This window comes from Zosterops lateralis (genome assembly GCF_965231275.1).
Source record: "Zosterops lateralis genome assembly, chromosome: 14".
In the NCBI taxonomy this organism is placed as follows: domain Eukaryota; kingdom Metazoa; phylum Chordata; class Aves; order Passeriformes; family Zosteropidae; genus Zosterops; species Zosterops lateralis.
Genome location: NC_139774.1, coordinates 12,071,966 through 12,097,506, shown reverse-complemented (window position 1 = coordinate 12,097,506; position 25,541 = coordinate 12,071,966). Strand labels below are relative to the sequence as shown.

Sequence of the window (25,541 nt, the reverse complement as noted above, 5' to 3'; positions counted from 1 at the left end):
GGAGGGTATGGGCAGCATGAGAAGCCTCTGTCCCATTGTAAGCAGCTGAAGGAGCAGGGTGGGCAAGGGGGCCTGTGGGGGGCTGCAGGGAAAGGTTTCAAAGGAAAAAAAAAAAGTTTCAAAGGAAGAAACAAAGCCACAGCCCAGTAACAGCAGCAAAAACACTTGTGTGCTTTATCCTCTCCAAACAGAACTCCTTCTGCAGGGGCTCACTCTGAGGATTTGCGTTGCTCAGGATGGTTCGCCAGACTTGGGGAAGCAGCTCCTGCAGCTCTGGCAGGGGCTGGGCCCCTCTGTGGGACAGGACCCACAGCCCAAGGGGCTTCCTTGCCCCCTGGGCACAGGATAGAGGGAGCCAGGCACTCAGTAACTGGCCACCCCCTTTTATTGCCCTGGAGCCGATGGGCACAGGGCAGCCCCAGGGGGCTCCTGGGCCACCTCCCTGGCTCTGCTTCCCAGCAGCTCCCGGGGACCTGTCCCTTCGGGCCAGTGGCTCTCAGTGCTGTGCCAGATCCCATAACCAAAGTAAATGAGGAAACCTGTGAAAGGGCAGAATAGGGTGTGTATGGACTGTTCCTCTTCCTTCCCCTCCCAGCCACCAAGTGCTCACCCCTTCCTTTGGGCCACATATCAGAGGGCACAGTGCTCCCACCACCGCTGGACAGCAAAGGTCAGCATCTCCTCCCTCCCCACCGCCGTTCAGAGCAGCATTACTGCCAGGGCTCTCAGACCTCCAGAGCTCCACCCAGATGGTGCCAGCTCTGGGAGCTCGTGAGTGGCTGTGCTTACCCACGGCCATCCAGAGCAGGTACCGCAGCCAGGCGGCCCCGCTGAGCCGGGCCACCAGCACGGTGTTGATGGAGATGCTGAGGAGAGGCAGGAAGGGCAGGCAGGGAACCTGCAGGGAGCAGTAAATTCCACAGCCAAATTCAGCTCTTTGCTGCTTTGGCTAGGCAAGGGGAAGCCCAGCCTGGCTGTGAGGCACAGAGATCCAAGCTGGGACTACAGCCTGTGCTGGAGAGGGATGCTTGTGGAGGGTGCTTTGATTGGCAGCTCCTGGCACTGCTGCAGGAGGTACTGCTGGATTTGAGGTGAGAGGCAGCAAAGCACTCATAAAACTAAGCCAAGGTGTTAAGGCCAGGTATCTTTTTACTGAAGAGTAGCTCTGATTCCCCAGCACTCCCAAGGCTGGGCTAGGAGATGCCCCCTCCTCAGGTCATGGGAGGAATAACCCCCATGGTCCCTCTGGAAAACCCCAGGAGCTACATGCTGCCTCCAGCGGTACCTTATTAATGTGGGTGCAGCAAAGACGTGCCTGACCTAAAGCTGAGGAAACACCCCCAAATGGCACCCTTTCCCCACAGGGCTGCAGCATTTGCCTCCTCTCTGTGCCCCGGGTCCTTCTTCCTGGATACATGCCAAGGGTTGGGCTGGGTGCTCACCATGAAGGATGCTTTATCCTGGCTCTGAGGCTGCCTCCAGATGAGAAGAGCTGCTGCCAAGATTCCCAGGAGAGGCAGGGCCAGAGCTGTGATGCACCAGGCACCCCCAGCCTGCAGGCAGGGCAGCCCAGCAGTGCTCACCCAGCTCAGGGCACAGGCCAGGGCAGCTGCAGAGGGACCATGGTGTCAGGGCAGCTTCCCTGGGCTGGGCCCACCCCTCTCCCAGACTGCCACAGTGGGACAAATGACAACCAGGGGACATGGCAGGGTGGCTTCTCATGGTGGGTTTAGCTTTTCTCTCCAGCCTGGGAAGCAGAGGGAGCAGGTTTCCTGAGGTCCTGTTGCGGCAGCCAGCTGTGTGGCAGTGGGGTGAGGGCAGGAAGGAGCCGGCACCTGCTGCTGGGTGGTTTTCACTGGGCAGGAACCTGCCAGGCCTTGCCACAGCGAGGATGTCCCCATGGGTTCCCCCACATCTGCTCCCTGTAGAGCCCATCCATCATTCCCAGACATACCTACAGCTGTCAGAGCCCAGACCACCACAGCAGAGGAGAGAGGAGTGGGCTGGGGGAGTGGCTGGACCAGGTGGTGCCACCAGAGCTGCACAGCTGGGACCTTCCCTGCAGGAGTGTCCCAAGGGCCGGGCTCAGGCCGATACCTGAGGAGCAAACATCAGATGTCAACACACATAAACCTGCACCTGCAGTGCACCCAGGCCAGAGCCCTGTCCCAGGCATGGCCCACATCAGAAGCTGGGTGAGCCCCGTCCCCTGTCCCCAGCAGTCTCACCTGAGCAGCAGCACACAGCCAGCCACCAGTGAGTAGGCCAGCAGTGTGCCAATGGACATGGTGTCAACCAGGGCTTTCAGGTCAAAGAGAAGGGCCAGGAGGGCTGTGGGGAAGAGAAGCCCTTTCAGCCTCTGAGCAGAGCTGGCAGTGCTGCTGTGCCCACCTCAGTCATACTCTCCTGGCCTCTCCATGTCCCCCTGACACCCACTGCAACAGAACCTCAATGAACTGGTGACAATTTGGTCACTAGCACAAAGCATCCTGTCACCTCCTGCCCTGCAGTGCACCAGTGTCTGAGACACCATCGAGGCCCAATGGTCCTCACCCACTGTGAGATCTGTCTCTGGGTGAACAGACATTGCTCAAACAGCTGCAGTCAAGCTAGAGGGAAAGAGGACACCCACCAAGCCCTGCTCACAGTTAAGGGTAACCCAACACTCACCCACCTGCCACTCCCCCAGACACCAGAGTTGCCACCACCGGGCACTGACGGTGACTGACTTTGGCCAGAGGTTTGAAGAGGAGCCCATCTCGAGCCATTGCATACAGGATCCGTGGCATGGGGAACATGGAGCCCAGGAGGCTGCATGAGAGAGGGGAGGAGATGGGGGAGAAGAGGGGAGGAATCCAGGAGGTGCCATCCTGCCTTTTGCCTCTCCAAGGGAGCTCCAATTCATCTGTATGGCCCATAATCTTCTCAAGACCATCTAACAAGACCATCACCTTCCTCACCATCAGATGAGGGACAGCATCAAAGAACAGATGTCTGCAGTTACCTGTGCATGCCAGAACACCCCAGCCCACTCTTGTGGACATGCTGCCACCTGACCACTTCCTTCAGTGGCATGCCAACAGGTTTGGCTGCTCTACAGGAAGGGCCAGGGTAGGAACACCAGGGTTTGTGTGGAAGGGATTTTGGCCAAGCAGGAAAGGCAAGGAGGAATTCAGGAGGAAGGGGTTGGGGATATCTCCTGGATGTGTTACAGCTCCAGTACCTTGCTCTGAATCCCAGAACTGCCATCAGAGGACACCCCTCACCTGGTGGTCAGGGCACACAGGGACCCCACAGCCACGGCGTACTTTGCACTGCTCCAGCCAATGTACTCAAAAGCCACTGGCAGTGGGCTCATGGTGTCTAGGAGGTAGTAGGGCATCATCAGGGTGAGGGCAGCAGACACTCCAAAGTAGGCCAGGAAGCAGATGAGGAGGGAGAGAATGATGCCCATGGGGATGGATCTCTGTGGGTCCCTCACTTCTTCCCCTGGGGAGGACAAGCTCAGCTGTAGGAACAGATGCTCATTTAATGTGTGTGGTATGTTAAGAGCCCAGCTCAGGCTGGAGAGCACATCCTATATTCCCCCAAGAGAGGACAGAGACCTTCTAGCAAGAACCATTAGACATTCTGGGCCCCAGGGATATTGGGATAGAGAATGTCTCCACTTCAGGATTAGCCCAGACATTCTGTGTGGACTCTTAGAAAGGGCAGGAGAGAGTGGCTGCAGCACAGAGCTGGGAATGTGCCCATTTCCCAGCTTTACACTAATTCCCAGAGCTGTGGGGCCAGTCACTGCCACAGCCCCCCAGCCTGCAGGGAGGGTCCCACCAGCAGCATCCCCACCTCACTTACCTGTGGTAGCAATGCAGTCAAATCCAACAAAGGCATAGAAACAGGTAGAGGCTCCAGCCAAGGTCCCAGTGAAACCATAGGGCATGAAGCCTCCCACCCCAAAGGCACTGGTCATGTTGTCAGCCATGGACTGGTTCCTGGGAGGAGGAAGAAGAGTCAGGCAGTGCAGGGGGTTCAGTGCAAAGGGATCCCAGGATGGGGTCAAGCTAAACAGTCCATCCAACCCACTCAACCCACAGCTTCAACCCAGCAGGGCTTAGGACTTTGACAGGTAGAAATGGAGAAATGGTATCTCCTGGGATACAACACTGGGAGGTTGACTCCCCACCCCAATCTGAAGGCAGCACAGGGAGAGTGAAGCCCCTCATACCCAGACTCATGGGCAGCTGCCTGTGGCAGGTCGTCCTCCCTGAGCTTCCAGTTGGTCATGTCACCTTTGATGAAGCCACTCACAGTGACAAAGAGCAGGACAAGAACATTGAGAGCTGTGAAGGCTTTGTTGACCATGGTGGACTCCCTCACTCCAAAGGAAAGAAGCCCTGGAGAATAAAAAATCAAAACTGGATGACCTCCCTTGGATGACACCAGGGTAGACATTAATGGCGAGGGTGGAAAATGGGGTCAGTGGTAAATTCAGGACACCTTGCAGATTTCCCCAGATTCCCTTTCCATTCCCCATTCTTTGCTCAGGGAAATAGCAAAGCCTCTGAGGGGTCAGCCCCATCCTGAAGAGCCCACAGTGGAGGGTGATAGAGAGTGGAACAGGGAGAGGCATCCTACCTGCCAGCAGGACCACCAGGCCAGCAGCAAAGGCATCTGGGTGCTCTGCCAGCCCCACAGAGCTCATGGCTGCATGAGCACCCAAAAACCTCCCCATCTTCTTGCCAAGGAGCTGGTCAAAGGTAGCACTCCAGGCCCGGGCAACGCTGGCTGTACCTGGGGAGAGGTGATGGCTGTGTCCTGGTGGTCCTGGGACGTCTCAAAGCACAACCAGCAAAGCCACCAACAGAGTGGTGAGAGGGATCAAGAGGGCCTCATACCAATGATGTAGGACAGCAGTAGGTTCCAGCCAGCGAGGAAGGCCCAGAGCTCGCCCACTGTCACATAGCTGTAGAGATAGGCAGAGCCAGCCAGGGGCACACGGGCCCCGAGCTCGGCATAGCACAGCCCTGCCAGGGCAGACACCACAGCTGCAATCAGGAAAGAAAGGACGATGCTTGGGCCAGAGCTGGTCTTGGCCACCTCCCCTGCCAGGACATAGACACCAGCCCCCAGCGTGCTGCCCACTCCCAAGGCAACCAGATCCACGGTGGAGAGGCAGCGGCGGAGGCTGGAGCCCTCTGAGCTGCCTGGGACTCGTTTTCTGCGGGAGAGCAGCTTTGGAACAGAGCGTAGGTGGCCCCAGCATGGCATCTGTGGGGGAGGAAAGCAGCAGGAGTGAGGGCACTGACCACCCTGGGGATGTGACACAAACCCAGCCCCAGTGGTTTGCCTGCAGCTCCCACCATCCACACAGTGCTCCTGGACTTGCTGGGTGCTGCCTGTTCTCTGTCTCTGCCAGAAAAACAGCCCATTTTGGAGCAAGATGAGGCTCAAGCAGCTGTGCTGCTCTCTCATCCCCAGTGACAAGTGGAGCTATGCATGACTGGGGTTTGTTTGGCTCTGCCCAATTTGTGAGAGGGGACAAGGACACGTGTTTGCCCCCTACTAGCTCAGAAAGTCCTCTTGCTCCAGCAGCCTCCCCAGCAGGGACACACAGCCAGGATTATCCCGGCTTTGACATTGAAACTATTTAAAATGCAGAACCCATGCCAGAGAAGGAAGGATGGGAGATGCCCTGCTCCTGGAAATTGCCTTGAAGTGCACCAGGAAGGACCCACCCACTCAGCTGGAGATGCTGTAACTGTGGGTCAATGGCACAGCTCAGGTGGAGACTGGATCCCCTGGGCCATCAGCCTGTGCAGCAATGCTTTGGCTTGCTGGGGGCACCAATAGGGATGTCAGCCTGGCAGAAACCCCAAATTGTGTGACGTCTGTGCTTGGGGGAAGGTGTGCTTGGTATGGCATGCCTGGGATTTGTGTTTTCCCCCATCCTGCACATCCTCCATGACTGGAGAACCTGCCTTCACATCCCATGGTGCTGTGAAGACCTCCAGGTTGCCCCACGGCAAAGCAAAAGCCGTGCCACACATTCCAAATGCCATAATCTGCTACTTACATGTGCAGGAGCTGGCTGGAAACCCTGTCCAGTGGCACACCCCTGTGGCACAGGGGACATGTGATCCCTGCTGTGGCATGGAACTGGAGGGGACAGGGACAACCCTGCCTGGCACCCTGACTCGCAGGATGAGGTGCTCCTGGCGGAACAGGGAGCTCCAATCTCCAGGACAAATGCTGTGCCCTGGGGGTGAGGAGCCACCGCCCTCCCGGCCCCCCAGCAGCGCCCACCCCCTGCACAACCCCAGCCCCGCCCAGGGCACCTCGCCCCGGTGATTTTCCCTTCTCCTGCAAACAAAACACTCACCCCAGCCATCCTTTGCTCCAGCGGCGAGCTGGTGGGGACGACGAACACCAGGCAAGCCCCCGTCACGCTCTCCCCTTAAATCCCTTTTGGGAGCACCCCGGCCCTCCCCCCGCTGACCACCGCTCCGGGCTGCACAATGGGAAATCTATGCAGAAATATTTTTCCCACAACGCCTTCCAACCATACACACAGCCTGCAATGCTAATAGGCTCAGAGGCATTATTGAGGGAGTTTAAGTCACTTTTCCGAGCTCGCACGGCAGGTGGAAGGAGAAACCCTTGCCCTCTGTCCCTGCTCCTCGCACCAGGACCCACATCTCAGTGTGTGGAGCTGGTTTTGGAGGAAATTCAGGCAGAGGGAAGCAGTAGCAAGGCTGGGTTGGGGTTTAGCAGTGTGTGCACCTACAGCTATGACTGACCCCAGCTGCCCCTGGGGAACACAGAGGGAGGTGAACAGGTCCCTAAATGGAGTGCAGCAGCAAGGCAGAGGAGCACAGACCCAGCTCCATGGGATGTTTGCAGCAGCACATCCAGCTGTAACTCCTTGAGGCTGTTTGCACTTCCCTGGTATTGGACATTCTTGGGGTGCAGCTCACAGGGGCTGACCAGAGTGCAAGCAGGGGCAGGGCTAAGTCCAGGGCTGGGCTTAAATGAGGGCACAGGGCTGTGTGGATGGGAGTCCCAGGTGAGGCTCCTCGGGGCCAGTAAAGGCACATGAGTGTCCTTGGGCACCAGCACGGCTGTTCTGCACGGCTGCTCCTGGCAAGGAGAGGCCATGGAGGAGGTGATGGGGTGACCTGGTTGGTCATCAGCATCCTGGGAGAAGAGGACCAAGTCTGGGCTCTGAGGAGAGGTTGGGAAAGGTGCTTTGGCATGAAGAGCTAGCTTTGATTTTATTTAGTAGGTAGCACTCAGGTTGAATCTGCTTACAGTATTTTGTGACTCTCAGGCTGTAGCTCAGCCCATCCTCTGGCTTTCATCTTGCAAGGAGCAGAGGGAGGGAGCAGGAGCCATGCAGGAGGAAAGCAAGGAAGGATCCAGAGCATCTAAAGCATAGATGTACACTCTAACCCACAAGGCTGCCTTGTCCCGGCTCTATGGGGCAGCCCCATATCTAGAGACCCTGTGAGCTGCTAGGCACTGTGAGCACCTCTGGGGCAGGGGGGCTCAGCACACCACAGCACAGCCAGGGGCACCAGGAGGAGAGCAGAGCTGTTGTCCCTCACTGCAGCACAGGGTGAACAAAGCCGTGCTTGTCACCCACGCCTTCTCACATGAGCAAGATCTCCAGATACCAATGCCAGCCCAAGGGAACATTGCTCTGAGGGAAAAAACGGCCAGGAAGGAGCAGCCTGTGCTAGAAGGCCATGAGGGTCTCACTCTGCCAGGCTCCTCCAGGGGAGCACAGCCCTGTGGCTGCATGCCAGCCATCCAGGATGTCACACCCAGCCTGGGGCCCGTGCTGCCCAGGACAGGCAGGGCTGAGCCAGCCCCAGAGAGATGCTCAAGCCAGTGGGTACCACCAGGCCTGGGATGCCTGAAAGGTTCCACAGCAGCCTTCAGCATCTCCAGGGGTCTGTGGGTCTATCTGCTCTGGCTGGTGTCAGACACCACGGCCCGTGGCTCCTGGGAAGCCCCAGCAGCCCCTCCAGCCCTGCTGCGGCCTCTGTGCTGCCTGGGCAAAGACAGAGCTGGGTTACAGCAGGGAAGGAAACGGCCTCGAGGCACTGCAGGAAACGGTACAGCCTGCCAGGGGCATCCTGGAGAGACTCTACCTGCATCTCATCAGTGTCTGCAACATGCAAAGAGAAGATTGGGGGAAAATCTCATCATGGCAGCTCGGGTCCTGCCCCATGGGTTGTCATTGCAGAGCCTTGGTCAGAACCTCCCTCTTTACACAGGTCCTGGGGGACCAAGATCCAGACATTCTTCCCTCCTTCGACTTTTGCAGAGAGCCGGGGATGGAGATTTCCCAGCCACGGGCAGGGAAGGGGTGATTTGGTGCAGGAGGAGGTGGCTGGCGGCAGGAGCGGGAGGCAGTGGGGTACTCTGTGCCTGGCCTTTACCAGGAAACCACAGCTGGGGGGACAGGAGAAGTGACATTTCCGTAGCTGAAATGCAATCGCCGGTGTTGCCTGGCAGTGTGCATGTCACCGCTGCTGGCACAGTGCCCCTGCAAACACCAGCGGGGCTCCTGTGCCAGGCGACCCCTTTCCCCACAGCCGGGCCGGGTGGGGGGACATTGCGGGTGACACCGGGCGCCGCCGCCCCGCGGGCACCCTGCGGAGGTCTGGCACGGCTGCGGGGGTGGGATGTGGCCCTGGCCGTGGCAGGCGGGGACTCGGGAGCGGTGACGTTTCGCCGTGAGGAAACAGCTGCTCGCCAAGGACGAGCGCTCGGCCACAAGAACACCCCGGGCGCGGCGGCGGCGGCTCCGTGAGCGCACCCGGGAGACTCGGCGCTGCCGGTCAGTGCCCGCCGCGGGCCGGGGACCGCGGGGCTGCGGGAAAGGGGCTGCACAAAGGGCCAGGGGGGCGCACGGGGCCGGGCACTTCTTCCCGCAATGGCCTGGGGGGAGGAAAGTCGTGGAAAGCCCTGGTTGGGCTGAGCGGTGAGTTGTGCAAGCGGAGGCTCCATCCAAGGGGTGGCTGCAGGGGGAATCCCTGGGTGTTTTTTTCTTTTTATGAAAAATCTTTCCTTCTTGACAAGCCCCCCGGGGGGCTGCGCTGCCGGTGGGTGCTTTTGGAGGTGGGCAGTGGCGGGGCTGCGGGCCCTGCTGGGTGTGTCCCGGCCGGGATGCGCCCTAGTCCATGCTTTGGTGCTGCGGCGGCTGCGGGAACACCCATCCTTCCCTCCAGCTGGGATCCAAACTGAGAATCCCCCTGGTTCGGTACCCGGCAAGTTTTGCACGGGTGAACACACCCCACGGCAGCCCAGAGGCTCAGCACTGCTGAAGGCCCGGGAGGCTTTTTTGGCACTAGGGTGGGGCAGGGCATTTTGGGGACGTCCCCAGCCCCACCAGGAGGATGGATGCCGGTGCTTTTTTAACCCGGGGAAGCTCCCTTAGCTTCAGGACAGCGGGTGGCGGGCTCTGGGTGGGGGAGCCCCGCATGGCAGTGGGGCTCTTGGGGTGCAGCCCCTGAGCTCAGACCTGTGGGGGACTTTGGAGAGGCTGGAGGGGGGCACTGATAGCCAAACAGGGGCTTCCACAAAGGCTGTGCACATCATCTAGGATTCCTCACGGGATCCCCATAACCCGCATTTCTCCGTTGTTGGGTGGGGGGCAGGTTTACCCCCAAGCTGGGCCACTGCTGCCCAATGGATGGGGTGTGTTTGTCCGGGGATTTTCCCAGGGCTGCTCCCCCGGCCTCTGCAGAGGTGTCAGCAGCAGTGGGGGACAAGGACGGGGCACCACGAGGACAGGTCGGGGACTGGGTGTGGTCGGCGATTCTCCACCACTGCAGAGATGAGTTGGGTGGTCTCAGCCCCGCTGCCACATGCATGGAGTGAGGAAGGAGGCCTGTGCCATGCTCGGATTTCCCCACTCCCAGGAGGGTACACAGCTCCATGTAGAGGCTCCGAAGTGGCATTAAGAGGCTGCATGTGCCGGGGGTGGGATCCCTTGGCACCCGCCCAGGATGTGGCCGCAGTGCAGCCCCACTGCGTGTGGGGCGTGTGGGGGCTGTCCCCCAGCCAGGAGCCACATGAAGGGGGTGAGGCTCACACCCTCCCCAAATGGAAAGGGGAAGGAGGAAGGTGAGAGCAGCTCTGGGTTTCTGCAAAACTGTCTCCCCTCAACCAGGCTGCCTGTGGGCGCTAAAAGATTCTTGTACCCAAGCAGGGGGACCCAACTGCACAGATGGTTGCAGGTCTGGGCCTCTCCTTGCATGGGTGATCCTGCAGGGATGTGCAGCTAAGCCAGAGAAGTTCATGTGATTTCTCCTGCTCTCTCCATGGCATGAAACCGAACCCCTCTGGGGCCAGAAATCCCCCAGGGTGGCCCTGCTCTGCTTTGAATTTTTCTGCAACGTGTCTCAGAGGGAGGGTGAAGGGGCCAGGCGGGGCTGTGCCTCATGGCTGGCCTCAGCTGACGCTCCGCGGTTCATTCATGGCTGGGCTCCATTTTCCAGCTGTTTTTCTCCCTCTACCAGCTTCCTCGGAGCAAATGGCGCTGTTGGGGGACTTTCTTTCTCTGGGAGGGTGGGGAGAGCCCACACCACCGTGGGTTGCAGTTATAAATGGTGCTGCTGTTAGAAAACAACTTGAAAGTTACCTTGGAAACCCAGCTGTGTTTCCTGCTCTGCAGGGATGTGTGGGGCTGATGGTGGCCTTGATCGCTGCACAGAAACTCAGATAAGAGCTCTGGGGATATTGTGGGGGCTGCCCAGCACCATGTGACAAGAAAATGTCCCCAGCAGCTGCTAAAGCTGGGATGGCCCCAGGGCTTGGGGCTGCAGGGGAGCAGAAGGGACATTGTGGGGTGTAGTGAGAAGGCCCAGCCCTGCGGAGGATGCTCGGCCCGTTTTCCACATATTCAGCACATTTTTCCCCTCTGGTTTCTCTTGGTGTTGGCAGGAAGCTGTGCAGGCTCTGCTCTGCCCCTGGCCTGTGGGGTCCCCTCAGTGCCAGGCTCAGCAAAGCCCCTCTCCTCTCCCTGATCCATCCTGCAGCACCTGGCATTGCTCTCCCATAGGCACCACATCCCAGGAGGGAGCAAACCCTCCCTTAACTAGCACAACCTGCAGAGAGGGGCCTGGGCTCACACTGACCTTTCTGTTCTCTTCCACAGCTCCTCCTTGCCCTCTCTCCAGTGATTTCCAGCTTGGGAAGCCATGGCACCCCAAGGAAAGGTAAGGGTGACCTCCACACAGCAGGGATGGGTTGTGGGCTGCAGTAGGGCAGACCCCAGAGCTGGGGCAGTATCTCCAGCAGCAGCAAGGATGTGGTGACGTGCATGGACACTGTGCTGCCCAGAGCCTGTTTACATTCCTGCCTCTCCAGCCAGTGCTGTCTGGATGTGATGCAGATGGGGGAAGTGCTGGGCTGGGGAGCAGGGACAGCAAGGAGCAAAAATCCTTCTGGGACCACAGTGGGATGGGGAAGAGAAGCAGGGCCGTGGGAAGGGGAGGAGAAGAGATGCACTAGGGATTTGGGCATTTGATGGAGAAAACTCCCGCCTGAGCATTCTGCAAGGCTTGCAACCCTGTTTGGGCCTTTCCCCTCTCCTTAGCCTGGATTACTTCCCACTCCAGACTGGGGCTGGTGCAGTGTGGCAGCTGGGTGAGCAGGTGCTCCCCTGCAGGCAGGAAAACATCTCAGTGTGGGTGGAAAACCCTGGCTCAGTGCAGCCTGCCTGCTGGCAGGGGAGGAGTCCCAGCCCAGAGCCTCCCTTCTCCACTGCTGGGGCCAGGCTCTGCTTTCCATTCCCTGGAGAAATCAAGCAATTATTTCCTCCAGCCTTACTACCCAAAGCTTCCTGCCCAGCTAAGGCACTGGTTGCTCTAGGTGGGGAAACTGAGGCACAGCGGAGGTGAGCATTTTCCTGCAATAGTCCAGGACCCCAAGCAGCCATGGGGTGGAGGAGAGCAAAGCCATGCTGGGAATTTTGCTTCCACCCTCCTGGCCCCAGTGTGGCTTATTTTTAGCTGGGAGGTCCCGGACAGGCCAGGATGACTCAGAGGCTGGAGGAGGGGAGGCGGGAGGCCCCCGGCAGCTGAAACAGGATGGAAAGTGGGATGGGGGTATGAACAGTATGTGATGAGCAGGATGCTGTTTCCATCCTAAATGATGTTCCTGCGCTTGCCTGGGGCTCATTCCCACCGAGAATGCAGGGAGTGTGGGGTGATGCAGAATACTGAGCTCCTGCCTCAGTTTCCCTTGCCCCAGCAAGGCAGGCAGCTCACGCTTCAATGGCTCAGCAGGCAGGAACACAGCCCTGCTCTTCCTCTCCATTTAACCACAGCCAACGTCTTGACTTCCCAATACCCTCCAGCCACCCTTGTTCACTCCTGCTGCCTCCAGGCACCTCCTTTGCCTTGCAATTTATTTCCATCTCTGCAAAGCATGTGGGTGGGAGCAGCTTGTGCCAAGCCAGGAGGGTCTGGGAGCTGCCGGGAAGTGGGGCTAAATCCAGCACTCCAGATGAATCACCTGCAATACGATCTGTCCTGTGCCTGCCTGGTTCCCTGGAAGGGCAGCATCTCCTCTTGGTCCCTGCCACATGGGACACCAGTGCCAGCAGCTCCTCCCAAGAGGGCCTGTAGGATGTGCCAAATTAATCTCTGGAAAACAGGAGGAGAGAGGCTGGTTTGTTTCTGAAGGTGCTGGGTGGGATGTGCAGCAGAGCTGTTGTACTGTGGCATTGAGATGGACCCAGGAGAGTGGTGGGTGTGGAGCTGTCCTGAGTCCATCTCTTTGGGCTCATTCCTGGAGGCATTTCCTAAGACAGGGACATTGATGCCCATCTTCTCCGAGGATATGCTGGCTTTAGATGTCCATACTGGCAGCAGGCCTGGGCCTTTGTACAGCTCCTGAGGATCTTAAAGAAGCCGTGCAGCAGATCCTGAGCAGATGAGCCCAGGGAGGTGCACATAACCGGCTGGCACGTGGTACAAGCAGAGCCAAGGGAGGATGCTCATTTTCCCAGGGTGCTGACATAGCTGACAGCCCCAGCTCAGCTCCCAGCCTCCTGTTTCTCGGCAACACTGCTACAGAAATGCTGCTGCTCAGTTCTTCACTCTGTGCCTCTTGTGGGGCGGTATCCCAGTTCCTTATGTGGAGCCAGGATGGTTTCACATCTGCTTCCACCCAGGGTGGTGCTGATCTCATTCAGAGTCCAGCTCCAGGCTCCTGGGAGATAAATTCCCCTGGACAAAGCTGACCTGGGAAGGGAGATTTTGGTCTCCCCCTTTTTCCTGAGGTCTCTGGAGGTGTCATTCCTGGGCTCTCTTTTGTGCAGTCTGGAAGTGGCAGAGAAGCAGATGGACATGGATTAGATCAACCTCCAGGATTTTTCAGGCTCTCAGGAAAGTCTTTCCCAATACTCAGGGTCTCTGCTCTAACCCCTTGGATCAGCCTGGGCCCCATGGGAGTGCATGCTGGAGCAGGACAAACTGTTGGCAGCTCTGGTGCTTCTCAGTGTTTTCCACTTAGCAGTCCATTTGTGCCTGTAAATTTGTTTCCTGGATTGAAGGCCATGCAGAGCCTGGGCATCCTCAGCATCCAGAGTGGCTCCTTGCATGCAACAGGCAGTGGAAAATTAATTACCCCTGTAGAGAGAGCAAACAGGAAAGGAAACAACTGCAGAGGAAACAACTATTTATGTCTGAGGTTGAGCTTTGCCTTGGACAACCTGAACCACAGCAGATCTCACCTCAATCCTGCTCAGCTTCAAGTTCTCCTTCCCCCATCCCACTGGAGCTGCTTCTTCCTTATGTACCTTCTCCCATCCTTTCCCACAGGTCTACAGGGGCTCAGTGAAGGATTTCCAGGGCTTTGATGCCAACCAGGATGCAGAGGCCTTGTACAATGCCATGAAGGGATTTGGTATGGATGCTCCTCCAGACTACCCTTGGTGTCCCCTATTCCTTTGGTTGACCCTTGCATGGCTGGGTGTCCTGCAGCACTTCCCCTCTCAGCTGACTGACTGCTTTAGCCATGTGCTAAAGCTCTCCTGGCTTCCCTTCCTCCCTGGAGCCAGCTTGGCTCTGCTTGTCCTCCCAGCCCCAACTCCAGAGCAGTTTTGGGCACAGCGGGGTGGCTGTGGTGACTCCTGGCTCTCCCCACAGGCAGTGACAAGGAGGCCATCCTCGACCTCATCACATCCAGAAGCAACAAGCAGCGGGTGGAGATCTGCCAAGCCTACAAATCCCTCTATGGGAAGGTAAAGCCAGGAACACTCCCTGGCCCATGTCCCCACTGCAAATACAAGTGGCTGTGGCTGCCTCCACCCAGCCCACACAGGGACCCACCACTCCCTGGACCCACTCAGAGATGCTGTGGAGCAAAGGATCTCCCAGCCCTTTTCTCCCCCTCCACCAGGACCTCATTGCAGACCTGAAGTACGAGCTGACGGGGAAGTTTGAGCGGCTGATCGTGAGCCTGATGCGGCCCCCAGCTTATGGAGATGCCAAAGAGATCAAAGATGCCATCTCGGTAAGGGGTGGGCACACCCCAGGGCCCCTCTGAGGGCACCCCAGCCAGCCCCACAGCTCATGGGGCTGTGTTTCTGCCTGCAGGGTGTCGGCACAGATGAGAAATGCCTCATTGAGATCCTCGCCTCCCGCACCAACCAGGAGATCCATGACCTGGTGGCTGCCTACAAAGATGGTGAGGGCTGAGAAAGGGCAGGGGCTGCCCTGTGTCCCCTTGGGCCACAAAAAGGGCAGAAGTGAAGAGACCCAGCTCTCCAGGCCTGACCTCCTCCCTTTCTCTTCCACCAGCCTATGGGAAAGACCTAGAAGCTGACATTGTTGGAGACACATCGGGCCACTTCAAGAAGATGCTCGTTGTTCTGCTTCAGGTATGTCCATCTGTCCAGCATCTGTAGGTGGTGGGTGCCTGTGCCCTGCAGGGCTGAGCCCATCTCTCTCTCACAGGGTGCCAGGGAAGAGGACGATGTGGTGAGTGAGGACTTGGTGGAGCAGGATGCCAAGGTGAGGCTTGATGGGTCACTGTTATAGGTGGTATCTGGGCAGGGATGGGGCTGGTGGCACTGGGACATCTGAATTTAGGCTGCAAAAGGTGGGGTGGTGCCAAGGGCAGCACCCTGAGTCAGGCTGTTCCACCTTCCCCATCCCACAAGGACCTGCTGGAAGCTGGCGAGCTGAAATGGGGCACAGATGAGGCGCAGTTCATCTACATCCTTGGCCGGAGGAGCAGGCAGCATCTCCGCCTGGGTGAGCATCACCTGTGAGCTCAGGGTGGGCCTGGACATACCTTGGTAGCTACTCCAGGCATCTCTGTGTTCCCTTCCCACAGTCTTTGATGAATATCTGAAGATTGCTGGGAAGCCTATTGAGAGGAGCATCCGGGGAGAGCTCTCTGGTGACTTTGAGAAGCTGATGTTGGCCGTGGGTAAGCCAGCCCCACATGGGGATCCTGCAAAAACACCCCACTGCCTTTCCTAGACTGGGAGGGCTGAGCACCAGGGCCAGCAGGGTCTCTGGCTGTATCTGGTATCAGGGAGCTCAGGGAGGCTCCTTCAGGATGGGTGAGGATGCTGGATGTGGTTCCCATGGGGTGTGGGTGCTCAGAGGTTGGGGGCACTGGGGGGCACAGGTGAAGCTGAGTGCTGGCTTCACTCACCACACCTCAATTTCCCTGCAGTGAAATGCATCAGAAGCAAAGCAGAGTATTTTGCTGAAAGGCTCTACAAGGCCATGAAGGTGAGTAGATTTCCCCTTCTCTACAGGGTCCCTCCAGCATTGCAGGGATCTGGCCAGAGGAGGGGTCCCCTTGCCATGGGATGCTGCTGGAGAGCAGGGTGGCACAGGTCCATGAAGGCAGGACTTGTGTGACCTGGGGTCTCTGCCCTTCCCTCCAAGGGAGTTATTCCTTCAGACCCAGGGCTGGGTAGAAATCAAACAGAGGGTCCCACATGTGATGGGCTGAGCAGAGTTGCTTGGCCATCCCAGGCTTGACTGAGGGTTGCTCCATTGCAGGGTCTGGGCACGAGAGACAACACGCTGATCCGCATCATGGTGTCCCGCAGCGAGATTGACATGCTGGACATCCGGGAGGTGTTCAGGACTAAGTATGAGAAATCTCTCTACAACATGATAAAGGTGAGTGCTGGGGGTCTCCACTCACCCTCTGAGCAGCTGCTGGTGCTGCCTCCCTCATGATGCCAGCGCTCCTGGGAGGGCTGTGCTGGGTGTCCATCTCTGAGGACACAGTTCAGGGAAACCCCTCTCCATGAGCCCATCCCATGGCACTACCTTGACTCTACCAACTGCATAGTTCTCTGTCTCCATCTGCCTTTCCAGGAGGATACATCTGGAGAGTACAAGAAGGCTCTGCTGAAGCTGTGTGGAGGGGACGATGAGTAAGACCACTGTCACCCCCCTTTTGCCCTCTTCATCCCCTTGGTGCTGGGTACAACATCTGGGTCAGAGCCTGGTGGAGCACCTGGACCAGCAGCACCCAGAGTGACTGTGGTTTGGTACAGGGGGACCTGTGGCCCCTCTGCATGGCCAGCCACAATGTCATGGTCCCTTCTTGGCACATGGGAGCCCTGCAGGGCAGGGCCAAACCCCTGGAAGGAGGATGCTCTGGTGGGGGCAGTTGGGATTCACCACACATTTCCTCCCATTCCCACCCATCCAGCCCCACAGCAAGCACCTGGTTCCTGCCCCTGTGCCCAGTGGATACAAAATGCCCCTCGTGGAGGAGCAAGACAGGGTGAGGAGGGGCTGCTGGCAGGTGCAGGGCCCCCATGGCTCACTGTCCCCTGTCCTTGCCCTCCCATTGCAGTGCTGCAGGTGAGTTCTTCCCTGAGGCGGCGCAGGTGGCCTATCGGATGTGGGAGCTTAGTGCGGTCAAAGTAGAGGTCAGCACCCCCAGCCCTGCTGCACCCCTCTGTGCTGCCTGCCAGCTTGGGACCCCTGGCTGCTCCTCTCTTCCCTGGGGCACAGCCAGCCCCACACTCTGCTCTGACTCTCGCTCCCCACCTTCTCTCGATGCCACTCTCTGGTTTGGGGGTCACAGGATGTAACCGTGGCAGGCTGGCCGCCCCCCGTGGGCTCCACTAACCCCCTCCTCTCTCTGAGGCCTTCCTCCCTTGGGGCAGTGGGTCCTGCATGTCTCTGCAATGCATCACATGCAGCCCTGGCTCCAGTGCCCACCAAAGAACTCTTGTCCCCTGGGGTAGCCCAGAGCTGGCCAGGGCATGGCTGCAGTATGGGGAGTGGCAACCTGCATGCAGCTGAAGCTCCCACAAAAGGGTGCTTTGGGATGTGCAGAAAATACACCCTGAGCCCTGCATGAACATTGTGAGGATGGAGAGGTGATTAGAGTTGTAAGGACATGGGAGAATTGAACTGGAGGGCAGGAGTAGTCACATTTTCAGTGACTCCTCTTCTGTCTCTCAGTGATATGGCCAGCCCAGGCTGAGATGTTCCAGGCTAGGGCACGCAGGTGTAACACTGGGCAGGACACCAAGACTCCAGGGACTGTCTCTTGCTGTCTTCTTCCTTCTCTCTGCTGGTCTGGCTATGGTTTGCCCCTTAAAGGAAGGGGTGACAGTGGGGGGAGATCCTCACTGATCCCCAGGTGCTTGCACTAACACAGAACCTGCTTTGGCCTCAGCTTGCTGGGTGGCACCTTCCCTCCTCTTCATCTCTCCTTCTCTCCATCTCTTCTCTCCATCCCGCCCTTTCTCCATCCCTTCATCCCTTCCTTCCTCCCTCTAATCTTGAGGGTGAACATAAACCCCTCTCTGCACCCACAGCTGCGAGGAACCGTGCAGCCTGCAGGAGACTTCAACGATGATGGGGATGCACAGGTGCTGAGGAAGGCAATGAAGGGCCTGGGTAAGTGGGGACAATGAGTTTAGGCCTTCCTGCTGCTCCTCAACAACTCCTGGGGCAGAAAATCCACCCTGACACACACAGGGCTGCATGGAAACCCCATGGGGAATAGAGACGGAGCTGTGGGAGTTGTCCCTTCCCAACCTACCCAGTTTGTGGGGGTGGTGATGTGCCCATGCTCAGGGGTGACACAATGTGGCTCTGCTGTCATTGCAGGCACAGACGAAGGGGCCATCATAGAGGTGGTGACCAAGAGGAGCAACGCCCAGAGGCAACAGATCCTAAAGGCTTACAAGGCTCATTATGGCAGGGTACTGCAGCCTCCATCCCACCCTGCTTCCTCCTGCCCCCTCCCACATGGAGATCAGCCCCTCACTGAAAGGAATCCTGCCCAGGGAGCAGTGGGCAGCTGGGGCATACCCACATGCCCTGGCATGACTCCCCCAAGGGAAACAGAGTTGTCACAAAGCAGCTCTTTTGCTCCTTTTCTCCAGCAGCCTCCCACTCTGGGTGCCCACCAGCCCAAGTCCCTTCCCCTTCGCTTGCCCCATCCTCAGCTCCACACAGAGGACTCCAGAGCCAGAATCTCCCCAGAGCCACCCGAATATGTGACTTTAAACTGCCCCAAGAGTTTTCACAGATGTCTCCAATCCCTACACTCTCCTCCCCTTTTTTTTCTTTCATGTTGCCTCAACTAGTTCATCCCTGCAGATGCAGCTGGGGCCTGAACCCTCAAAATGCTTTTGCAGGACCTGATGGCAGACCTGAAATCTGAACTGTCTGGCAGCTTGGCCAAGCTGATCCTCGGGCTGATGCTGACACCAGCACAGTACGATGCCAAGCAGCTGAGGAAGGCCGTGGAGGTAATTGTCATACTGCTGGTGCCCTGTCAATGCCCACAGCTTCACATGCCCCAGGGTCTCATCTCCTATGGAGAAGAAAAGATCAGAAAGCACCAGGACAAGGACCTGGTTTGCCCTTAAGAATTGCATGCCTCTTTTCAGCCCAGCATGTTCAGCCAGCTGGTAGCCACAGGAGAGCCAGGGTAGGGGCAAACCAGCAACATGCACTGCTATCCACCAGTCACACCAGTTGGGACCCCACTAGCTGGATACTTGGACACTTCCATGTTGATTCCTACCAGCCCCTGGGCCATGGACAGAGACTTTTTGCCACATGATTGACTTGGACCCCTTGACTGCCCTGCAGTGCCATCACGTCCCCATCTGGTGTTGGCACCTGCAGCACCCACCATGCCGCTCTCTTCCAGGGGGCTGGCACAGATGAGAGTGTCCTCATCGAAATCATGGCCACGCGGAACAACCAGGAGATCCGGGCCATCAACGAGGCGTATCAGGAAGGTAGGGCACAGTAGGGATGAGGGGAGCACCCAGGTTCTGGGCACAGATCACACTGTACAAGGCCCTTCCAGAGCCCAGGCAAAGTTTTGTCTCTGGGTTGGGTCCATGGCTTGATGCTGTGAAGGTCTGTTAGTCCCTCCAGCAGAGTGCTGGTCCTTGCCTCTCTCCATCTCACATGGTGACATGCCCCAGCTCTGCCATCAGTGTCTCCTTCCCTGAGAGCTCTTTCACAATGATCCTATTTCCTGGAGCAAGAGGCTGTGCTCATGCTCAGGGCATTAGAGCTGCTGGCGTGATGAGGCATCTGCTTCGGCCATGCTTCCCATGGTGACCACAGGCACAACAGGCACTGGTGGGTGGGGAGCTGAGCTGTAGAGCTCAGCCATCCCTTCTCCACAGCCTACCACAAGAGCCTGGAAGATGACCTGAGCTCTGACACATCGGGACATTTCAAGAGGATTCTCGTCTCCCTGGCTCTGGTAAGGGCAGCTCTCACTGGGTCTTTTCCTCTCCCTGCCACAGACAGTGCTGGGGGTTTGGAAGAACAGTGGCTGGAGAAGGCAGCATCACTACCTGGCTGGGCAGTGTTGCTGGGCTCTGTGTGGCACTCCCTCACCTGGGGCTCTCCCAGGAGATGTCCCCTCTCCATCTCCATTACATTTTTTATCCAACCACAGGGCAACCGTGACGAAGGACCAGAGAACCTCACACAGGCACACGAAGATGCCAAGGTAAGACCCATATTGTCAGTGCTCTTATGGGTTTTGCATTAAAAAAAGAAGAGGGTGTTGCATGCCCTGGTCTGGAATTGACATTCTCGGGGAAGCAAATGCTGCTGGGCCAGGGTCTCTGTAAACTGCAGGGGGAGATGCCAGGTGAAATGACACCCTTGGAAGTAAAGCCCCCATGCCTGATTCCTGAAGCCCTTGGCTCTGCTGTTCTGTGCACAGGGAGAGCAGCCCAGAGAGTTCCCAACCAGTAGGCTGCAGCCTTTCTTGTGCAGAGATGCTATTGTGGGGTTCAGTAACACACACTGATGCTAAAATTTGGCTTTTGAACTTCAAACACAGCTTTAGGCTGGTCTGCAGGACCCACCCACCACTGTGTGTTGTGCAGGTGGCAGCCCTGACATACTGGGGTGCTCCAAACCTCTCCTGGGCTGTGGTGAGACACGGCTGGAGGGGGAAGGCTGAGCAGCAAGAAGCAGTGCAGTGGGGCTTGGGGGCCCATTCCCTTGCTCAGCTCCTGCTCCCAGGAGACCTGTGACCCACGGGCTGTGTTCCCTGGCCTCCTGCTCCTCAGGGCTGTGTCTTTTCAGTCAGGGGCTGGGAAGATCTGTGCAGGGTCAAACCCGAGCTCTTGCTTGGCTGTCCTGTCCTTGCTTGGCATCCTGGAACACCGGATGTTCTAACGGGAGAGCACCGCGGCATTCCCAGCAGGGCTGCCGCCAGCAGAGGGAGTGGATGCTGTGTTGCCTGTGTCCCTGTTCCTGCACTGCTTGCACCCTGCCACACTCTCTGCCTGTACTTCTGCTCAGGCACTGCCTGCACCCTGCCACTCTCTGCCTGTACTTCTGCCTTTTCGGGATTACCTAAAAACAGAAGCTGGACAAAATTAAGAGAATAAAAAGCGAGTTTATTTATTGAAGGGCCTTCAGCTACATTTAGGGCACATGTAGCCCCCCAGGGGCTACACTCAAAAATGGACAATGGGTCACAGGTTTTCATACTTTTATAAGTTTGTTCCATTTGCATATTGGGGTTAATCTTCCAATTACAGTTTCAGGTAATGAAGTCATTTACCCGAAGTTTGCTCCCCCCCAACTCACTTTTGTTTACATCTTTTAGGGCCTGAGACAGTGAGGTGTCCTTGATTCCCAGGCCTAGAGAGGAATTGTTTTGTCTGACTAAAATAGGAAAGCAGTAGCTAACACTTTATATAGAATTTAGAGTTATACACTAAAGAATTGCTGGATTACAAATATATGAAAAATATAAAAGCTAAAGTCCTAAGCCATCACTGCCCATTCACTGCCTGCACCCCTGCTGCACATGCTGCTGCTCACCTCACCCTGCTGCATAGAGAGAGCCAGGCATGACATGGACAGGGATGAGCCAGCCAGGTGGCACCTGACCTGGCACCACACTGTGTTCTGTCAGCAAAGCTGCCCTTCCCCTCGTCCCACTGGCAAAGGTGGGCAGGCTGGTGGGAGCCAGCCTAGAGCCAGGAAAGGATGGTCCAAGAAGAGCAACAGGCTGGCACCCAGGGCTAGCTCCAGGGCTAGGGGGACCACTTTGTTTGGTGAAAGACCACCCTCCCAAGGTAGTGGTGTAGAGGCTAAACTGGAGCAGGAAATAGGTCCTGTTCATGGGGAATCTGAGGACAGGTAGTTTTAAGGGATTTTGCTAGACTTCCCTTGCTTTGTCAGGGAAAGATAAAGGTTGAGCAGCACCTTCTGACCCTGTTGTCTTCCTGTCTCTCTCTCTCCACCAGGTTGTTGCTGAGACCCTGGTGAGTGCCTGCCCTTTCATTCCTTACCCTCTGCTTGTTTGAAGGGATGCTGCAGTCCTGGGGTGCAGGGCTGGGGCTGGGAATTGCAGCCCCACAAGCCAGGCCTTTCTGACCACATGCACTGTGCTCACTGGCTTGGGACTCTTGATGTCCTTGCATCAGGATAGGGGACAAGGGGACAGATGGAACCTGCAGTGAGGGCACTTCCCTGCGGCATGGGGCAGGAGAGGGAGAAAGCCACCCGTCCTGCCCTTGGGGACCAAGCCTGCCCACTGCCTGTATGCAGAGCCCGTGTTCCAGGCAGTGTGGGCTTCAGGGCTGGCTTCCCTGGCTCCCCAAAAGTGGGAATTGGGGAAGGGGTCACTTTCTCCTGCCTAATGGAGGAGATGAGCAGAGCCTCCTACTGATGCCCACAGAGGAGTGGCAGCCGTTTCATTCATGGGAAGCACTGCTGTGGCCCAGGGTGGCTTCTGCGTCTGGCAGCCCTGAATTTCCTCTTCAGGTGGTGTTGGTCACCCCTGAAACATCCTCCACAAAGGACAAAAAAAAAAAATCTTAACCATGAGCATTGCAGAGCTTTTTCCATAAAAACTGGAAACCATCTTTTCTTAGAGATAATCTGTGAGTGTGCAGCTTCACATCTGTGCAGAGGAAATGGCTTTTTTAGATAGAAAAGATTCCCAGCTATTTTCCTGCTCATAAAAGACAACACTCTTTACAAAAGGGTTCCCAGTCAGGACTGGCTGTCCCAGGAAGAGCTGTGTGACACCGGTGTCCCTCTCTGCTATGTCCATCTCTCTGCCTCCTCCTTCACTCCTTGTTCTTCCCCAGAAACTTGCTGATGTCTCCAGCAATGACTCCAGCGACTCCCTGGAGACCCGATTCCTCAGCATCCTCTGCACCCGCAGCTACCCCCACCTCCGCAGAGGTAGGTTCACATTTCTCCATCAGCTGCAACACAAGTGCTTGGATTTGGGCTGGATGGGAGATGGGGGACCCCTCAAGGCTGAGGTTGAGCCCTGTGTCCCCAGCTGTGGTGGGGATGAGGCAGTGGGAAGAGAAGGTATAGCCTGGCATTTGAGGTGGCTTGTTGAAGTCACCCAAGCCTGCTCTGGTCCCACCTGGTCCAGAGGTTTCCACAGCTGAGGCTCGAGTCTCCAGGGTGCCCAGTGCTGGGATGGGACAGCTCAGCAGTGACCCTTTCCTCTCCCCCATCCACAGTGTTCCAGGAGTTCATCAAAATGACCAACCACGACGTGGAGCACGCCATCAAGAAGCGGATGTCAGGAGATGTCAGGGACGCCTTCGTGGCCATCGGTGAGTGCTCCCTCTGCAGCGCTCCCCGCAGAGCAGGCAGCCCCTTTAGCTGTCACTGCCAAGGCAGTGTGGCAGCAATTCCTGCTGCCTTTGGTCTGTGGAGACTCCCAGTGAGGCATGGGGGCACTTACAGAGTCCCTAAAGAGGGCCTTGTACGGAGGAGGGCTCATGACTGAGACAGTGGTGCCACAGCTCCTTGCTGTGATGTGTCCCCTGGGTGCCATGAACCCACTTTCTGTCCCCTCTGTGTGTTGCAGTCCGGAGTGTGAAGAACAAGCCAGCTTTCTTCGCTGACAAGCTCTACAAGTCCATGAAGGTGAGGACAGACCCTCTTGGGGCTGGGCTATGGGAGAAGGCTGTGCTGGGATACTTTGGAACTGCTTTAATTCCCTGAAAGGGGTGGGCTTTGTGCTCTGGCTGTCCCCTACGGAGTAGGGAGGGCTGAGCTCAAACCAAGACCTGGGGTTATCAGGAGATGTGTCAGGCTGATGTCTTGCTGGCAGCAAGTCCAGCATATGTCCAAGGAGAGATCATACAACAGTTAGGGTTGGAAGGGACCTTTAAAAGTCATGTAGCCCAGTTCCCTGCAGTAAGTAGGAATATCTTCAAGACTGCTTAAAGCCCCATCCAACCTGGCTGTGAATGTTTCCACAGAGGGGAGATCCACCACCTTTCTGGGCAACTTGTACTAGTTTCACCATCCTCATCATAAAAAAATTCTTCCTTGTAACTAGTCTGAACTTTCTCTTTTAACTTAAAACTATCACCCCTTGTCCTATCAGTACAGACCCTGCTAAGGAGTTTGCCCCCATCTTTCTAAAGCCGCTTTTAAGTATTAAAAGAATGCAATAAGGTCTCTCCAGAGCATTCTTTTCTTCAGGCTGAACAACCCAAGTTCCCTCAGCCTTTCCTCACAGGAGAGGTGTTCCAGCCTCATTTTTGTGGCCCTCCTGTGGGCCTGGTGCCCAGCTTGGACTGTGCTGGAGATGCCAGGAGCATCTGTGAGCCCCAGTCCCTGCAGGGCTTTTTGTTCAAACTCCCCCTTGCAGGGTGCTGGCACAGATGAGAGGACCCTGACCCGGATCATGATTTCTCGGAGCGAGATTGACCTATTCAACATCCGGGGCGAGTTCATAGACCTGTTTGACAAATCGCTGCACCACATGATTGAGGTGAGGGGACAGGGACATCCCTTCCTGGCTCATCACCTTGTCTGGCTGAGCCCTGAGGGGACCTGCGCCATGAGCAGCACAAGGGCTGAGCGTCACCTGGGGAGGGGGAACCTGCCCCCAGCAGCCCCAGTGTTGGCTGCTCTGGCTGTAGAGAGGATGTGCTGGCATCTTCCACTGCTGCAGGGATACCTGCAGGGTGTCCAGGACATGGAGCTTGCTTTCCCTGTGCCCAGCACTTTGAACCAGGCTTCACCAGGGCTGATTCTCTGACATGACTCTCCCTCTTGCAGAAGGACACCTCTGGCGACTACCGCAAGGCTCTGCTGGCCCTGTGTGGCGGGGAGGACTAGGTGGCAGCTGGGGCCCTTTGTGTCTGAGCCAGCACGCAGCCACTGCCTTGATGTCACCGCAGCTTCGGGGGCTTCAGGGGACACTCAGTCCCCTCCAGAGAAAACTCACTTTGCGCTGGAAAGCAGCACCACATTGCAAGCAGGGGAGTCTCGGGGAGGGGAGCAGAGGGGTCTGGGTAGGGAGACTGTCTGTCTTGAAGCAAAATAATTCATACCTGAACATGCCACTAAACCAAGGAATTTACCCAGATGGAAAAGACAATTTTAAATCTGATAAATAAAACCTCACTGTTGCTGACCCTGGGGCAAGAGCAGTTGACTTACTGGGGCAGGTTTGGATGGGACTGAGAAGCCTCGGTGTCTCTTTGCTCCCTTAGGCAAACTCGGGTAAGAGCCCAGCCCCAGCTCCAGGGAGGGCCTTGAAGACACCACAAAACCTCTCTGAACAACATTTCTGCTGAGAAAGGGGTTGAAAATGCATGTAGGGCTGGCAGCAGTGCAGGGACTTCACCAAGGGCTTCACTTCATGCCTCTGAAAATCCCCAGCAGGGTTCATGCCGTTGTGCGGATGATGCTTTCATAAACCAGAGATACAAATCAGACTTGATGGCATCCACCCGTCCTCGCACGCGGTTTCCTGTGCTTTCAAGCTGCTGAAGAAGCAGTCGAAAGGCACATGCCATAGAGGCTACACCCCCAAACAGTTTGTTTGCACTTCCCCCAGCACTCAGGAGAAAAGAACTGGAATTTCCAAAAGCGGGAAATTCCAGCACTTTCAATTGTTTCCAAGCCAGAACAAAAAGTTGTGAATACCCTAGTCTTCCTCAGAACAGCTGGGTGAGGAAAGCTTCACCTTCAAAATATCAAAGCAGTGTAAGGCATAATAACACAATATTATTACAACACTTCAAAACCAGCTGAGGT

General features: G+C 56.9%; 2 protein-coding genes across 3 annotated transcripts; one reads left to right on the top strand and one right to left on the bottom strand.

The window, feature by feature from the left end:
* Positions 1-316: 316 nt before the first annotated feature.
* On the bottom strand, positions 317-6,419 carry LOC310915250 (cationic amino acid transporter 2-like). Its single transcript, XM_083871988.1, has 12 exons — positions 6,380-6,419; positions 4,896-5,268; positions 4,636-4,791; positions 4,226-4,394; positions 3,856-3,992; positions 3,267-3,489; positions 2,675-2,811; positions 2,229-2,331; positions 1,955-2,097; positions 1,443-1,609; positions 790-898; positions 317-539 (listed from the first exon to the last, which is right to left on the bottom strand). The coding sequence occupies exons 1-12, from the start codon at positions 6,386-6,388 to the stop codon at positions 385-387; spliced, it is 1,881 nt and encodes a 626-aa protein (XP_083728114.1). The 5' UTR covers positions 6,389-6,419; the 3' UTR covers positions 317-384.
* A 2,311-nt stretch (positions 6,420-8,730) lies between these two features.
* Positions 8,731-24,915, top strand: ANXA6 (annexin A6). Of its 2 annotated transcripts, XM_083871576.1 has the most exons (26): positions 8,731-8,845; positions 11,168-11,228; positions 13,839-13,923; positions 14,166-14,260; positions 14,419-14,532; positions 14,616-14,706; positions 14,820-14,899; positions 14,976-15,032; positions 15,182-15,275; positions 15,358-15,453; positions 15,706-15,764; positions 16,041-16,163; positions 16,365-16,423; positions 16,852-16,927; positions 17,828-17,909; positions 18,123-18,217; positions 18,656-18,769; positions 19,177-19,267; positions 19,667-19,746; positions 19,945-19,998; positions 21,761-21,778; positions 22,610-22,706; positions 23,000-23,095; positions 23,353-23,411; positions 24,145-24,267; positions 24,558-24,915. In XM_083871576.1, exons 2-26 carry the CDS (start codon positions 11,211-11,213, stop codon positions 24,615-24,617), a joined length of 2,016 nt encoding a protein of 671 aa, XP_083727702.1. In that variant the 5' UTR covers positions 8,731-8,845; positions 11,168-11,210; the 3' UTR covers positions 24,618-24,915. The 2 variants fall into 2 exon arrangements, with proteins under 2 accessions (XP_083727702.1, XP_083727703.1); XM_083871577.1 differs by lacking the exon at positions 21,761-21,778.
* The last annotated feature ends 626 nt before the right edge of the window (positions 24,916-25,541 follow it).